Here is a 17,281-nt window from a genome sequence, read left to right as displayed (position 1 = left end):
ACAGCTCTGAAGATACAGGCTACGATTTGGCAAAAGTCAAAAGGGAGGTTTGAGATGATTTCACGTTGTTGAACTCAATAATGAGCACAGAAGGCTATAGAGACTGTGAACTTTGACCTATCTAGCCAGTCCTCATCGGAACCCCTGCAACAGAGGCACCAATCCGTTTACGTGATATTGCATTTGGTAATTTTTTAAAAATTCACTCGGGATGTGGGGGTTGATGGCTTTTTCAGCATTTGTTTCCCGTTCCGAGCTGCCCTTGAGGAGGTGGTGGTGAGTTGCCTCTTTGAAGCACTGCAGTCCATTGCTGTTGTTGGGGCAATTCCAGAATGTTGTCTCCAAACCCCACACTGAAGAAACGACGATATATTTCCAAGTCAGAACGGCGAATGACTTGAAGGGGAATGTTCCACGTTACAAAACACTTCGTAGAGTTTTACTTCCTGGAATCTTGATTTGAAAGTATAATCTAGGGTCACATTGTTAGCATAACTTTTATTTCCCTGCTGTTTGTGATTAATTCAAATCGTCACCGTAAAGAAATAAGGTTCATTCTCTTGCAGAGTAATAAAAAAGTGCGTTTACCGAACGGTTGTGCACTAGCAGCAAGTGTGTAAAATGTTCAGTGGGTTACCTCATGTTCATTTATTGCTTCCCCGACGTTTAATATTAGTCTTACGAATTGGTTTCTAACTGATTTCAGTAATGATTCACTTCCCAGCGTTCAGTGTAACCAGTGAGGATGTTTAGGAGCGGCCAGCCAGCAGTCAGCGCCGCTGGTCCCCTGTTAGAACGGGGAGATGTGATGGCTGCTGGTGTGAACGGACTTGGTGGAAGAACCCCTTTTTGCACTAGTTTTACTTAGACCGATGCTCTCAAATTTGGACTACTGCTCGTAGCATTCCTAACAAAACAAATATCTTATTTTGGGCATAAAAATTATGTAGGTAAACAACTTGAAGGCCTTTTATAACCCATCAATGATTTTCTGCTTTATCGTTTGCTAGTTCGATCCGTTGGCAGACGATACGATATGATCTCATTCAAGTTTGCGGAGAAGTAATCTGAAAATACCCTTAGAAAAATGTTCAGACAATTAAATATGATAGTTATCAGTTACAGATGTCAGCACTTGTGTGTATATTACTCGCAAAAAATTAATGCCTCGTCCAATAAATTGCAAACTGCTCTGGGTGTGATGGAAGGTGAAACATCGTTCTGCCTTTGTCTTTGGACGAGTTAAGTGAAAAACATGAAATCATTTTTCAAGCCAACTAGAACGCTTTAATAAAGTGCTCGCAGGATTAAGGTCTTCTGACCTGAGCAAATAATTCGTCATTTTACACCTTGTGTACAGAGGTAAAACGATCCTGGAAGAGTGGCAAGTAAATCCCAGCCTTATCATCTGTCACCTGGTCGAGAAACGGTCGTGAACTTTTACCCGATGATGACCAAGGAAGTGCCGGGGCGGCTGAATGTGTTCTTTAATTAGTCATTTATAAAATACATTTCGAAAACATTCCCCCAATGGTTAGTTTAACATTGCTCAGAATTTTCAGTCTTATTATACTGCCATTAAAAAAAATATTTCACAGGATGAGAGTGTCTCTGGCCAGGCCAGCGTTTATTGCCCATCTCTCATTACCCAGAGGGCAGTTAAAAGTGAACTACACTGCTGTGGGTCTGGAGTCACATACAGGTCAGACCAGGTAAAGATGACAGTTTCCGTCCGTAAAGGTATTCCCCCCCCCCCGATCATTATTAGTTGCTTAATTCCAGATGTTTATTTGAATTCAAACCCCGCCATCTTCCATGATAGGATATGAACCCCCGCATCCAGAACATGAATTGGGTTGCTGGGTTAGCTGGCTAGTCATAATACCACTAGGCCGTTGCTTCGCCATGGACAATATGAGCAAGATCAGACACATTTACACGTTCAAAAATCGGAAAATAATTTATTACTGTATTTATTAATGGATTGTTAATTAATCGATGAATTAATGTGCAATAATAACTGTATGTCGGAGCCGAGCAGCCGCCTTGTGGAGTGGGACACTGCACTGCGGCTGGTTTTGCTTCTTCACGAATGGGCAGTATCAGCGATAAACCTATAGAGTCTTGCACTTACATCACCTCCTTCACATAGAGATAACTCACTCAGGGAAGAATGATCCAATTAATTTTGCAACATTGTTAACAAAACCCACCCTGTGCATATTGCTCTTCAGATGCTAATGAGACCTTTCTGAAACCAGCAGCGTCCCCGGAGTCGCTCAATCCAGATGGATGGCTTCTTGTAGGATACTCGCGGACTCCTTGCTCTCTATTTATTGCCAACGCAGCTCCTTAATTACAGGGAACTATTCTTGTAGGTAATCTGTAGCACGTGTGAATGTATGAACCGGTTTATTTATAGGCAGTTAATGAGCTTTCATTTCCACACTGTGCTGAGGCTGGGGTACGAGCTGGTATGCTGCAGAATGAAACAGGATTGATCAGATATGGGGTCCTCACCATGGATCGTATAGTATCTAGTAAGGACACGTACAATCCCCATGTCCATAGCTTAAACAGAACATGGACTGTCATAAAACTTTATTTCAATGATTTGCTAAAGAAAACTTTGCACGTTGAAATAATTATACAGATGACAAATATTTTAGATGCAGCGAACATCAGTGTAGGCACACAAATGTGAGTTTTCAAAATGGTTTAGTTACTCATTTAATCAGTGACCAGGAGTTAATGCTCTCTTCATAAAACCTTCAAGTGGAAATTAATCTATATTTACTACTGAGGATGTAACATTGAATCAACGATGCTATAGCTCGGTTTTTGTTTAAAGGGATGGCAGGAGGATAATGTATGAAATTGACACTTTGTGGCGAACTAAAATGAAGAAAACAGCCCGGCGTTCCGCCTTCTCTCCATGGTTAGTGCAGACCAAATGCGGTTGGATTTATAAGCGCTCACTCCTCATCACTTTAAACAATGATACGACAGACGACGATGGTGAAAACAACGCCTTTCTTATATAATACCTGTGAACAGTGACACAGAGGAAGGGCACTGCCATAAAATTGTGGAAACGGATGTAATAAACTGGCAAAAGTTGCTGCATTCTCGTTCTCATTCTACAAACTATACATTGAATTGGCTTGTTGAGGCCAGAGCTGTCGGACTATTGCACAATTTGAAGTCCAGGTTGCACCTGGCACGGCTGGCAATGGGCTGCAGATCAATGTAGGAATTAATCCGTGGACCAACACTGCTTGCTACACATTAGGGCTGCCCCTTTAGCAGGCCGAACTTGTCGCCATAACAATAGTATACGCGTTCCAGACAGCTTCCCTTTCGCGATATTACTTTGTTCCAAACTGTTTAATATTTTAATGAAGATGATCCGAGCTTCTGGGTAAAATGTGATCATACTTTCATATTGTTTTCCTTTCCGGAGAAAATCGAATCATGGCAAATCTCCTCACTTCTGCCAAAAAGGTTTGTGAATCTGGCCAAACTTCGAACATCACATCACAGTCAATGTAAAGAAGGGAAGCACCACGGTCTTGTCGCTCAACAATGACCTGCAGCAAGGCCTGGAAAAGAAGCCAGGAGGGAGGTTCCTCTGGGCGCTTGCTCTAGTTGCATGTTAACCTCCCGAACAATTCACATGAAAGGACAGGGCACGCAACTAGACTGACATCATTTCAAAATACTAGGTCAATCACATCACAGAAAGAGGTGAGATATAAAAAACAAAGTGAAGGTACAGACAACGTAGTTTTCATTTGCCTATTTACACTTTGTCACCCTGGTGTTGTGGAGATTTTAAGTGTTGCCAGCTGCAAGTCTACAGCTTCTCTTTCATGTTGTATTTGGGAGCCAGCTCACGGCCGGAGCAGTAAACTTCTTACACAACACAGAGAAAAGGGGAGTCCAGCACTGTTCATTTCTTTTTCGGGTTAACATCCCAGACCCAAATGCCGTCCCGTTGCTAGGCGCTACATAAAGCCACTGCACAAGTTTCGTTTATTGATGACTTGGAGCGAGGGCTGTTGCTGGCTGCAGAGTCCTAAAAAGGGTAACCCGAGGTACGTGATCTTGAATGCAAACTATTCTTCATTCTGCATTTTTACGACCTATCACGACGAAAGAAGGACGAAGAATGCGTTTATTTACACCATTCCTCAAAGACGTCACACGGCAGAGTAAATTCTACCGCAGGCTAATTACATCTGCCTCTTTCAGGCCGATTCGTCTCTTTCAGGCCAGGAATGTCGCTCAGCCTAATACCTTATTAAACAGACATTTGTTTAGATTTCTAAATGAACAACACAGAAAGGTCCGTCGCCCTTTGTAGTCAGTCACCAAACATGTGGAGTTCAGATTGCAGCTCACATCACCGTGTAATTTAATGAATTGTCTGCAATCACAACCGTATATCCCAGAAATAATTTGCTTTTTGGAATGCGACCATTATTGATCACAATTAGATAGGTATTTGCCGGTCCAAAGGTTTCCTAACGGTGCTATCGCTAGACAGGCTGCTGGATCAACTATCTCTCCTTCAGTTTACTGATTAGTGGGAGGATTGCGTTTGACACAACCCAGTCTGATGGAAAGGAGTCTAAACGAAGTGTTTATTAAATTATCCCCAGTGTTGACATTTTGGGTGAAGTGTGTTGTGAGTTGTGAGACTCGGTCGTTTTAACGGTCAGGTTTGATTTTCTCACCGGGCAGGTTGAAGCTGCAAACTCAAACAAATCACACCAGGGCGCCGTTTACCCTTTAGTATTTACACTTATCGTCTCTCTGAAAACAAAACACTATAAAAATTGCTACGGTTAACTTCAAATTGCGAAAAAAAAGTCAGCTTTTAACTGTTACTACGATTTTGTCGGGGAAGTATAGTATAATAGAAATATTGTAAAAGGAAAAATGGATTAGTTCTGAGTCCCTCGGATTTTCTCGCTCAGTTTAATTATTCGGGGGGCAAAAAAGTGTCCGTGGTTTCGTTTTTGGTGCCGGATTAATTTATCTTTTCTCATCCTATTGCTATAGTTTGTCTTTCCTTTTGTTTCCGAGTTAAACCAATTAGTCTCTTTACAAATTCAACAGGGACTATTTTCAATGGCTCAAGTGTGGCCCCGCTGAGTGGAAACCAGTTGGGACTGTGAGCGGTGCCAGGAGTCAAGGCAGGTGAGGACTAGGAACAGAGTATCCTAACGCTTAGGTGAGAGTTGATTATTCAAATAAAGAAAGATCTGGGCAAATCGGGAAAGGAGGCAGGATCTGTGGGCAGTTAAATCACTACGCATGTCCCCAGCGCCACTCAAAGTGTTCGCGTCCCACCACTTCCTCACTCTCGCAGTCTCCATTCTATCTTCCTCACTGTACTTCAGGCAGACTACATCCGCGCTGGGATTGTATTTTTGGGACAACCTTTTGATGCTCGTTTATTGCCTCCATAATGTTAGGTGCGGTGAAGATGGAAGGACATGAAGCTTCTGACTGGAGCAGTTACTACGGGGAACCGCAGGAGGTAAGTCAAAGTAACAGTTGCACCTTATTTTGAGGTGGTCACTCGCGGCATCAACCAACAGCTCACGTAAAAGAGATTATAGTGTGACTGAATTTCAAGCCATTTTTCAGAGGCATTTTGCCGAGGAATTCTTTCTTAAAATCGGACAGTGTTCTGTCGAAGGATATTGAGCGGGTGTTAGATGTCTCAAAATGACGGGATACCAAACCATAGTGTTCATAGTAGTTAATACAAAAAAAACCTGCTTGGTGTTGTGCGTTTGTGTATTCGATACAGGAGCTAATGAGCCACAAAGTTGCTGACCACGGGGTGGCATCAGAGGGAGGTAGGGAGGGAGAGGCACTCTCAATCCCGCTGCAGTGTTTACGAGCCCGGCCAAAGATCAGACAGGGCATTTTAACAAACCATCAACAATAATCAGTAGCACTGTTGTATCTTACTGCAGGGAGGAAGCTGTTCCCATTTTATATTTTATTTTAGGAGGCGTGGCTTTCTCACCTCAGTTTAGTGAAATGAGCCCGAAGATGGGGTTTCCCCCCCTCTCCCCCAAACCCCCCCCCCCGCCCCAAGTGCGTCGGAAAAGATAACTTTCCCGCTGGTGTAGGGCGCTCTGAATAAAGCAAAATAAAACTTGTCACCCTGACCCACCCAACTAACACGTTTCCTTTTCTCTGTTTTTGTTTAAATTGTGAAGGCCTATTCGACGGTGCCAGTGAACGGTATGAACCCAGGACTGGGCAGCATGAACAGCTACATGAGCATGAACAGCATGGGCTCCGGAGGCAGCATGAGCTCGGGCTCCTTCAGCATGTCCTACGGGAACCCAGGCATGGGCACAGGGCTGAGCCCGGCCATGGCCGCGATGACAGGCGGCGGCGGCGGCGGCGGGGGCGGAGGTGGCGGCGGGGGCACGGGCGCGATGGGCGGCGCGGTGACGGCCATGAGCCCGAACCTGAGCGGCCAGCCGGCCTCCATGAGCGCGCTGAGCCCGTACTCGAGCCTGAGCCCGGCGGCCCTCAGCCCGATGGCGTACGGCCAGAGTAACCTGAGCCGGCCCAGGGACAGCAAGAGTTTCCGGCGGAGCTACCCGCACGCCAAGCCGCCGTACTCCTACATCTCCCTGATCACCATGGCCATCCAGCAGGCCCCCAGCAAGATGCTGACCCTCAGTGAGATTTACCAGTGGATCATGGACCTGTTCCCGTATTACCGTCAGAACCAGCAGCGCTGGCAGAACTCCATCCGCCACTCACTCTCCTTTAATGACTGCTTCATCAAGGTGGCCCGCTCCCCGGACAAACCCGGCAAAGGCTCCTACTGGACCCTGCACCCGGACTCGGGAAACATGTTCGAGAACGGTTGCTACCTGCGGCGCCAGAAGCGCTTCAAGTGCGAGAAGAGGTCGGCGCTGCGGGCGGACGGGCCGAGGAAGGAGGGCGCCCCCGCTCAGGGCAGCCCGCCGGCCGCCGGCACCCGCCCCGGCCCGCTAGCCCAGGCCGAAGGCACGCCGGCGCTCGGCGACTCCAGCAGCCCGTGCACCAGCCCGGACAGGGAACTCGGCAAGCAGCCGGCTCCGCTGGGCAGCTCGGGCCCGGCGCTGGGCAGTGCCCTCAGCCTGAGCCCGGGGGGCCCGCCGCCGCCGCCGCCTCCCCTCGGCCACGTGTCGGCCGCCGACTCGCAGCAAGTGCACCACCTGAAGGGAGAGCCGCATTACTCCTTCAACCACCCGTTCTCCATCAACAACCTCATGTCGTCCGAGCAGCAGCATCACAAGATGGACTTGAAGGCTTACGAACAGGCCATGCATTACTCCAGCTACGGGAGCAGTGGGCTGGCCCTCAGCTCCATGGGCAAGGGCAGCCTGGAGCCCTCGGTCTTGGCCAGTGAAGCCTCCTACTACCAAGGTGTGTATTCCAGACCTGTTCTCAACACCTCTTAGTCTTACACCCAAAACAAAGGAGTTCGAACCGTCAGATCATCATTGACACTTTGCCCCCTTTTCCGGGATTGCTATTTCTGCACCTTTGTGTGCAAAGACTGTTACTTCACGACATTCAATATGTATCCAAACTGTGGAAGTGCAAAAGTCCCTGCAGAGTTTGACGACGAATCACGACTGTACATTTCGCGGAGAATATCTCGCAAACATCTGCAGAATGTATTTAATTTTTTTTATTAGAACCGTGTTGTATAACTAGAATTCGTTGTGTGATCCTGTACTTCTTTCTCCGCGTCCACTCACCATTCCCAGAGGCTGCCCACAAGTTATGACAGTTCTAAACAAAACCCAAGACTTGTCTTGACCACTTAAAAGATGAGCGGGAGAGAGAAGGGCATTAGGGTAAGCACCGGAGGTTAAATAAAATGAGCTGCTTGCAGACAATAATTGTGCGTTAATTCTATGAAACTGCTCTTTTTAAAAAAAAAACTTTACAGGACGCCGTGCAGTTTTAGTGAAAAAAAAGACGAAAGCCTGTTTCATGTGTTCATGTCGATTCATTTGCAATTTTTTTTAAAAAGCGGGTTGATTGTAAAAATGAACCAAATGTTACCTGCATCAGGAACCAGGAAAAGTTACTCTATTTTTCGTTCCGCGATGCCTTTTAACTGTTATTTCCATCCAGTGTTAATGCACTTTCCCCCCGTTTTTAGATGTCTAGAAATGTTGGTGTTAGCATATAGCCAGGCGGGCTCTTGCGGCTTTTCTCAATGTGCCTAATTTATTGCATGATCTACTCTAGGTCCTTTCTAGTTTTAAGTTGTTGAAAACTAATGATACAAATTACAAATGGAATTTAAGGAGTTGTTAATTTTGTATTTGTAATTCTATGAAAATGAATAAAATTATTTTGATTTGATGAGAAAATAAAAAGGTTAATTCGCACCTACTTTGTGGTTTTGTCGTTAATCACGTAACTCACCAATAAGCAGTTAAAAATGTTCCCTTCAAATTTACAGTAAGATTAAGCCATTTCTGTTGATGAAATCCGAAATCTGGCGCTTAAATCCTTCCTCAGAAAATGTCAGTATCAAATCAATGATTACAGCTATCACGGAATACTTTGATTGGCAACACTATTTTTTAAAAAGGCAGGATTTAAGTTTACTCATCACTGGCTACTATATAAAACCACTTTTGTGTGTACAAATTATTTGTACACAACAATTTTTTATTTGTACAAATGATCGTTTCCAACATAAAAAATGATCAGGTTCACTGCGAATATTTTCAATAAACTCCAGCAGGCCATTCCCAAAACAGAGAGCAAATGTGGGGTAGCGTATTTGGAGTTGTATTTGGATTTTCCTCAAACCTGCTCTCGATAGAATAGAATAGTTTCATTACTATGTCTCTGCGTTTAATTTATAATTAATACCAGAACTTTATTTAAAATAAAACACTCTAATGTGCAAATTTTTGATCAGAATAGCCAAAGGGTAATAATTCCAGCGCATTGTCTTTCGTTTTCAATTGAGCGTACTTGGGCTTTGAGCATCTGAATCACAATGTGCATAAGAAAACCAAGTGGTTCGGAAGATTTTGAGGAAGACCATATGCCAGTTTAGGATTTGTATTTTCAAACAGGAACCTGGTCTAAGCGCTACTCCTGAAGATGAAAAGCCAGAGACTGACTTCATTTCACAAGACAAAAGAATGACAGCAAAACACTTACTTTAAAAATTAGTTAAGATTGTCACTTATTAAAATGATCTGTGGGTTTATTGCATTTTCATACATATATGTGATATCATGGACCCTTGTTTCAGAAACGGTCGCCTCTGATCCCAATATGTTTTCCACTACCGAACGGCGGGTATTGTCTCCAATCATTTATAAAGTCTGTGTTGAACAGCTACAATTGCTGTGTTTTCCTTTGTCACGCTGAGACCAAGTTCAGAGCATTGTCTGTTACAAATGTTACAATGTGTGATAGAATTACATGTCTTTGTATCTGAGTGCAAAAACACATTGTAATTTCGACCCACACATGTGGATTTCAGATTTCCCTTTGATCACTGTTCACTGGCGGGGACACACACATTGTCAGAGTAACCGTGAGATTCTTTTAATTATAATGTAATTGTCCCCTGATGAGTGAAAAAAAGTGTAATGTGAAATTGAGAAGAGCGAATTCTCGGATTATCCTTAAATGGGCATGCTGGCTACACCAATATTGCTAGGTCACAATCTATTTTCTGTAAACAACATCTTTCCAGGGGAATGGAGGAAAATCACGGTACGTAGCTAATTACATTGAAAATTCACGCTGGTAGCTCAGTGCGCTTGCAACTGCGGGAAAAAAACGCCACATTTTTAATTGTTTGCATCTTCGTAGTTCAATATATTTGTAGAAAAGCTGATTCTTCGTGTTTAGTATTCTGTAAGGAGTTAACTTTCGATGGCGAGTGGTTGATCTTTTTTCCTTAATAGGGAGAATTAACTCCAATAATCAGGTTGAATAGGGATTTCTGTTCTAAGTATTGTGGTACCTTTAATTGATATGGGTGTCAGAATTCCATTGTATACCATTAAACTTCGTGGCTATGAGTTTTAGGTTCCTTTATTAAATAACAGAGAATTTCTGCCTGGCTGCCACCCGCTGTATGTTACGTTTCCAAAATCTGCTTCATCTCATTCGCTTTCGCAAAAAAAACATTTGCGAAACATGGCGTTGGTTGGGGATGTGCGTTTTTAGCTTTTCAAGAGAAACCTTTTTTTTAGGGATTGTTAAAAGTCAGTAACTACTGTATTGCGTTCATTTCCGAAATTTAGTATTCACATTTCCCGGCTGTGTGTAGCTGCTGCTCTACTCTAGATAATGGCTGACAATGCTTGCTGGATGTGTGGGATTATTGGATCTACGATATTGATGTATATGTTCTTATTTCATATTAATTTGAGATTCGATGATTAAAAATAATTATTGCAAATATAGCAGTTCGCTTACCGTTGTGAACAGAAAAAAATGTCTTATTCAAATTAGCTTCTGATACTGTCAGAACATCCCGTCAAAATAAGTTCTTAAGAGTTTTGTTGAGTGTTCTTGGGTTGTTCTCGATGCCAAATAATGCAAGAAGAGTCAAATCCTGACGGTTGAATGTAAAATCGGAGTTCTGGTGGTGCTTGTTTCCTTTGGTGCGAAAGTCAATGGGAGTGCCGACCGTTCAGACAAAGTATAGAGAGACCTTCAAATCTCACTCCCCTCCCCCACTTTTACCATCAAGAACATTGATAGCTTTCATCGCAACACCGCCAGCAGAGCGATTCCCCTTTTACTGTAAATCTGACAATTATATAAGCGTGCTTATGAAAGGGGGGCAAAATCGGTCCTGCTCGATTCTCAAACATGGCACTGAAATGACGTGTAGTGATGTTTGTTTATTTCATCAAACATTTGTCTAACATTTTTAATGTACATATGCATTAACCTAATGAGAGGAAGGTAGACGTTATCTACCTGGTTGTCCTCCTCAGGTTTCGCAGTCAGCGGACTGTCCTAATGCAGTTTCAATATTCAGCTCTTCTAAGATCGGAAATGGGACTAGCAAGAAGTGACACGTGCTTCAAATCGAAAAGCGAAGAAAATTACAAAGGTTATCGAAGTTAAAGCAGTTAACGTTAGGTCGAAACTACCTTGTGTAATTTTATTGGACTCAAATGAATTTTCCAAAAATAAGAATGGTGTGGCTTTTAAGAGAAGTGCATTGAAAACTTTGTTCTGTTTTCCTAGCTCCTTCTTTCCTTATTTCACTGTGGTTATTTTCTCCTTGTGCATTCTAATCTATTCTAATCTATCAGTGTGGGGCCAAGAGTTTTTCGAGTTAATAATTTTCTTTATGAGACGGACCATATTCAGAGGCTTGTATCGCGCCTACACGTGAACCTTGTGCTGTTTTATGCAGTAAATATGGTGCGGCGCTGATTGAAAGACAAGAGCTTCTAATTTATTCCAGATGTATTCCTGTTACATTCCTATTCACAGTTGGAAAAACAGGTACGATTAAATGTGCATCAAAAACGGAATATTACAAAGGGAGAAATGGGTTGGACCGCATATTCTGTTTAATCTTATTGTCAACTGACTTTTGTAATTTTGCACACAAACCAGTTAAATATAATTATCACGTGTGTTAATTTGTCTAAACACTGTCACTTTTTTAAAGGAAGATACTTTTGGTTTTAACCCGTTCCACGTTGTCTGTTATTAAGTGACGACGACAGGTTAAGAATAACCTGCGCGCAGAAAGACACGGCAGTGGCGTGAATCGTCTTTCTGAACTTTCTGTCATCATAATTTTGCGCAAATAACTTCCTCCCAATCGATACATTTAGCGACTATTTTGCAAATTTTAATGCGAAAGTTGACGTATAATCGATCAACAGAGACAGGGCCCGAACGTAGTTGCACAAACGGTTCCGAGCGCTCCTCTCAACGAGGAAGAGCACCAGGACACAAAGTTTAACTCAGACAAATCAGCGGCTCCGTCAAAATGTTGGGAATTAAACACCAACTCACAATGGAACAGTCAACACTTAACAAATGCTGAACAGTTGTCTTGATTTCCAGTGACTTAGTATAAGGTAAATATAAATTATAACTAGGTCATTTCATCGGCGATTTTATTTTAACTGTGATAACCAACATTTGAGACTAATATAAGGGCAACACATTTTTTAAAGAATATTTTAACAAAGGGGACAGCACATTAACATCCACTTTTTGCTCCTTTGTTATTTCTCAATTTTCACGGCACTTAGAGATCATTTCTGTAAACAACAATCTAACATTGGATTAAAACGCTTTTCAGATTTAAAAGTTAGTGCGAAAGAATAGTTCGAAACAAAAAAAGCCATCTTAAAAAAGAACAGTATAGCCAGGTGGAATACGCAAAAAAGAATCTAACTTTCGAGACACAAGGTCGAACAATGTCGGTTATTGGACACTCGGCTTTCCATGTGTTTTTTCCAAGACAAATCTTCCAGTTTTCAGGACGGCACAGAAACAACCAAGGCGGCTTTGAAGCAAGGGAGACTTTGTATTCTCCTGATATTTAGCATTTCGTTCCATCCCACAAGCTTCTTGGGTTCACTCTTGTTCTTTCGCCTCTTTGTGACTTCTAATCCACCAGACTGGGGCCAAGACACTTTCAATGCGAACTTTGAACAGGACAAACAACGTCTCCTGACCTCTGACAGGAACTGGTTTTAACAATCACTACCTGGGTAAAGAATGTGTCTCTCTGTAAGGCGAAAATACTCCACAGTGGAAACCGCTACCAATATTCATGAAACGAAAAAAGGCCGCTCTCTCACACAATTGCTTTTATTTCAGGGGGAGTCTAATAATTTACTACAACCAGTATTATTGGTTCAGCTCGCCTTGCAAGTTACAACAGTGTAAGGTATAACCAAAAACCACAGTTTGTACCGGCGGCAAACACAGTCGTGAACTACTCTCCATCAGAATGTGTACACTTAAGATTTCGTTTCCGCGCCTTTGCTCGGAGAACCGAGAACAATCTAAATTTTGCTGTGCGTGTGTTTTGTGCTTCTGGATCTGAAAATAAATTACGAGCAGAAGATCAAAACTGAGAAATACGTGCAAACTGCTAATCTCAGTACAGTCTGAAGATTAACGCCTCTTACACACCATTAATAATATTTGATGTTGTTTATAGAGGTGTCTTTTTAAGAAATCAGGTACACTGGATATAGCACACACAGACCCTGGACATAGCGCACATAGTGACATATGCATAGGTCAAGGTGCACATAAACAAGTGGACATAGAGCACATAAACGATGCACATACACAACGGCCATAAGCAGTGGAAGTCAAACCTGAGCCCATCGTGAATTGTGAATTAAGACTGCCCTGTTTATCATCAATGATCCACCTAAATGGCTGTTTAGCTTCTAGCTCTCCTTTCGTTATTCCAATTTTGATTCGCCAGTTGATCGGCTTGGAATTGTTTTAAATGACCAATTTGAATTAAACTCTGCCGCGAGTAACGATGCGTATATGAGCTGAGTGATGGACATAGGCCAAGTTTGGGGATATTCCTGTTCCACCGTTAAGTCAACAAGAAATATTTGCGGACGTTGACAAAGTGCAATGTTATGCAAAAACCAGGAAATAATTCGAATACTTGGTGTTTACGTTCTTTGTAATACTTATTTTAAGTATTTGAAAAAAAAACCTTTAACTGATTGTTTTGTCCGGATGCACGTTAATCTCAAAATTTTAGGGTTCCTAACAAGTGAAAGTTTGCCAAAAATGTGAGATATTGCCATTATATGGATATCGGCTATATTGCTTTCCTCATTTATTAACATTCAAGTTTATTAAGCTAAATGCCATGCGTACTGCTCCCCTTGAGCAAAGAACCAAGTTACAAATATTTTAATTGTTTTGCAAATAATCAACCTCTAATCTTCAATAATTAATGCCGTACTGTATTTGTTGAGAAACAAGCAAAACGGTTAGTTTTGTCAATATCACCAGTAATGACCAACCATCCCAAAGCATATTGTATACCATTCCCTCACAGAGGTACAGCAGTCATGTGATCTGTTGGACCCACCCTCGCTTCTTGCCCACATTTGTTTGTTATGGGTAGTTTTTAAATGAAAAAAAACCATCATCCCCCTTGACTCTGAAGACCTTCCCCAGGGTCTCATTAGATGCGACAACAGATAGGAAAGAATCAGACCGAGTTACAATTGTTCTCTTTTTAACATTGCACGAATTTCACTTTCCATTTCGAATTGTAATTGCACCCTGCCCAGGGTTTCCACCCTGAAAATTAGCATTTAGCTCCACGCCAGTGCAGTCAGCGAGCAGAAGTAATTAGATGGTGGGGCCTGCATTAAAAGCTAACATATGTTATCAGCAGGCAGAACACCGGCGCGAAGGAGGATGAAGAATTTGGTGCTACTTGTTGCTGCCGTTATGAGGCAGTTCTCATGTGTCCATCAAAAGCCCCGATTCTTTCTTCTGCCGTATGGGCAAAAATTTCGACGACAATGCCTGAACCCTTTCATTTCAAAGCAGCTATCAGTGTGGCGGCTCGGCGAGTTTTGTGTTCTCTTTCTTCTGGTTTTAAACCCACTACAGCCAAAGACGTGTTAATACCTTTTGATAGGGATTGAATTCATTATCTCCAATAACACAATTGTGCTTGGCCAACGAAAAGAGCAAAGCAATACCCTTCAGACCAGAAGAGGGGGATAAAAAAAAAGAGGTGGGAGAAGTGGAGAGAAGATCCGTAAAGAAATCTGCTTGGAGTGCAGCTGTTCTTTATCAGAGGTTCATGCAGTTTTAAAAGAGCATCCCTAAAATATGAAAGATCAATCTGACTGTCTTTAGTGGGCCAGAGAAGAAACATAATCACTTGGAAAATAAAACACAATTGCAGACTTCAGAGGAAGCAACGATTGAGATGTCATTCAGCTGTATGTGTCGCTGGCACCGAACTGACAAGTTATCGACCAGCATTAAACTGATTAAACTGAGTTAGGAGGATACTCGTGTCATTTTGCAAACACCACGTTTGAGAGTAAATCAGCACAATCTGATAACAATCAGCACTAAAAAAGCAAATTTATTCGTTTCCCGAATATCCCGAATCTTCTAATGTTGGATGTATAATGTTGGGCAAATTATAACCCGCCATGATCCACAGATATCCATTCAAATGATAAATGTAGCGTCTGCGCTCAATAAAACCCTTATTTTAAAAACAAGGATAGCCATGTCCCTCAATGTACAACCATCTACGTAGTACTAGTTAAGAACACACGGAGGGATTTCTATTTGACACGCCGGATAATAGGGCAAACGAGCACTTTTAAAGTAAATACATCACACTGAATTTGAAATATTGGCCGTACAGAAGACATTATTTGCACAATAATTGACAGTGATATCGTTAATATGTTTTGGACTGTTTCTGGAGTTTGGTTGTGGTAGTGGGTGGGGGGGTGGTGGTGGTGGTGGGAGAAGCAGGTGCAGTTTGCGGCGGGACTGTATGAAACACAACAGGCGTAGAAGATTTACTGTCGTTATAGCAACCGGATCAGCCACGCTTTCTCAGATCGCATTCATCTTTTCTGTCCTCGTAACACGTTTTTAATTAAACCGTATAAAAAGTGGTTTTGTAGTCTTGTCGACATCTTTTCGGTTTCAAACTGGTTAATCAGGCTTCATCGCCTTTTGTTGGATGAGCAAGCGTGTAACATAATCTGTTGCATTTCCAACAACTGAAGCGTTATCACTTCATCAATGCCCTCCATATAGTTATTATTCTATAATAATTTACTGGTAGTGTCATAATTGACAAAAGGCTTTACATTTAGTGGGTGCGTAAATTTTAAAGAGAAAGATTGTCCACCCCCCACCCCCTTTCAAATGGGCAATTTTCTTTTGATGTCAGTCTGAACAGCTGAGACAATGTATTTATTTGACAGCATAGGATTATCGACAACAGAAAACGACTTAGGATAGAAAACATCCAGTGCGGACTCTTTGGTATTAGAGCAAGGACACCCAGGTTGTGCCATCTCCAGGGTTACGGTTGGAGGTGGATTCTACAAAATCTAATGGTGTTTTTTTTATTGGAGGGGAGGGACTCTCAGCAGCTAGCTCCTATCAGAACAAAAAACTTACACGGTCACATAGCAGGAGGGATCCAATAAGGACATTTCCCACAAATTATATAGTATGGTAAACTGGAAACTCAGTGAAATAAATAGCACCTCACATATACATAAGAGGAAGATCATTTCAAATTAACGGCAGCAGCAGTAACTATACCAAACTATATTGAGTGATTTTAGAATGACTTCTTAAATGTGTAATTTCTCTCAAGTTGAAAGCAAATGAGGACATCTTTTCGAACTATTAACTATTTATGATTGGGATCATAGTATCCTGGATAGTTAGTTTTTAAAACCCATTGATATACAACTTACATGAGCAACTGTTTTCAGAATTAACAAGAGGAATTTGAATCCTATTCACCTGAGTGGGTTTTAGGAGTCAATTCAACAGGATGCGGTGTTAGGCGGTTGGCTAATTCCTAAAGGTTGGGCATATTGTTCATCCTCATTTGGACCGAATACTGATAAGTAAAAATAATATAAATGTGGTCGCACAGGAGATACACCAAGCCCAGAATCTTCTGAAATCTGCCTTATGAAGAACTGCCCACGATTTGCCTTCTTTAATAGGGTTCTCGAATATTACAATTGCGAATAAATAAAACCGCAAAAGTCAATTTGGCGAAAACGTAGAGAAAGGTCTTAACTCAATCTTTACAAGGTCCTGAGCCCGGATTTTTTTTTTATTTTTGAGCTTTTATTGAACACATTGGATTTCTGTCCAGACGCATTGATAAATGTGGTCCAGCTCCTTCAGCAATCATAGGCTAGTCACCAAATGCTTAGCTGAAACAATCGAATTTTATAATCGAATTTTACCTGTCGACCGTTTAAGAAAAATCCACGGAAATTTTGGAGATTACGAATATCTAGAAAAATGCCAAACATGAAATTTCAGTGCGATAATTTACATTTATCTGCTCAAAGAACGCCGACTAGAAACACCAGTTCGTGATATATCTGGTCCTATCTTTAAACCTTTCTTCAAATTTCTCTGAAGGGTTATTAAGTGCCATTTTATCAATGGATTTTCCGAAATGAATTTTGTTGAATGCTATTTGATTTAACCT

The 17,281-nt window shown here is 42.0% G+C and overlaps 1 protein-coding gene across 6 annotated transcripts; it reads left to right on the top strand.

Moving 5' to 3' along the window:
* Positions 1-3,626: 3,626 nt before the first annotated feature.
* Positions 3,627-8,406, top strand: foxa1 (forkhead box A1). 6 transcript variants are annotated; one of them, XM_072568927.1, is made up of 4 exons: positions 3,627-3,747; positions 5,125-5,205; positions 5,484-5,548; positions 6,243-8,406. In XM_072568927.1, exons 3-4 carry the CDS (start codon positions 5,495-5,497, stop codon positions 7,485-7,487), a joined length of 1,299 nt encoding a protein of 432 aa, XP_072425028.1. In that variant the 5' UTR covers positions 3,627-3,747; positions 5,125-5,205; positions 5,484-5,494; the 3' UTR covers positions 7,488-8,406. The 6 variants fall into 6 exon arrangements, with proteins under 6 accessions (XP_072425028.1, XP_072425026.1, XP_072425027.1 ...); XM_072568925.1 differs by having other exon boundaries at positions 3,627-4,097; XM_072568924.1 differs by lacking the exon at positions 3,627-3,747 and adding an exon at positions 4,704-4,719.
* The last annotated feature ends 8,875 nt before the right edge of the window (positions 8,407-17,281 follow it).

The sequence above is a fragment of the Chiloscyllium punctatum genome, chromosome 4, assembly GCF_047496795.1.
Source record: "Chiloscyllium punctatum isolate Juve2018m chromosome 4, sChiPun1.3, whole genome shotgun sequence".
NCBI lineage: Eukaryota > Metazoa > Chordata > Chondrichthyes > Orectolobiformes > Hemiscylliidae > Chiloscyllium > Chiloscyllium punctatum.
This window is presented reverse-complemented; position numbering and strand designations above follow the sequence as displayed.

What these genes read in the sequence shown, in the direction of transcription:
- foxa1 (XM_072568923.1), top strand. Translation starts at nt 5,477, where the DNA reads ATGTTAGGTGCGGTGAAGATGGAAGGACATGAAGCTTCTGACTGGAGC. An exon ending in ACTACGGGGAACCGCAGGAG is followed by an intron (nt 5,549 to 6,242) that starts GTAAGTCAAAGT and finishes TAAATTGTGAAG; the next exon opens with GCCTATTCGACGGTGCCAGT.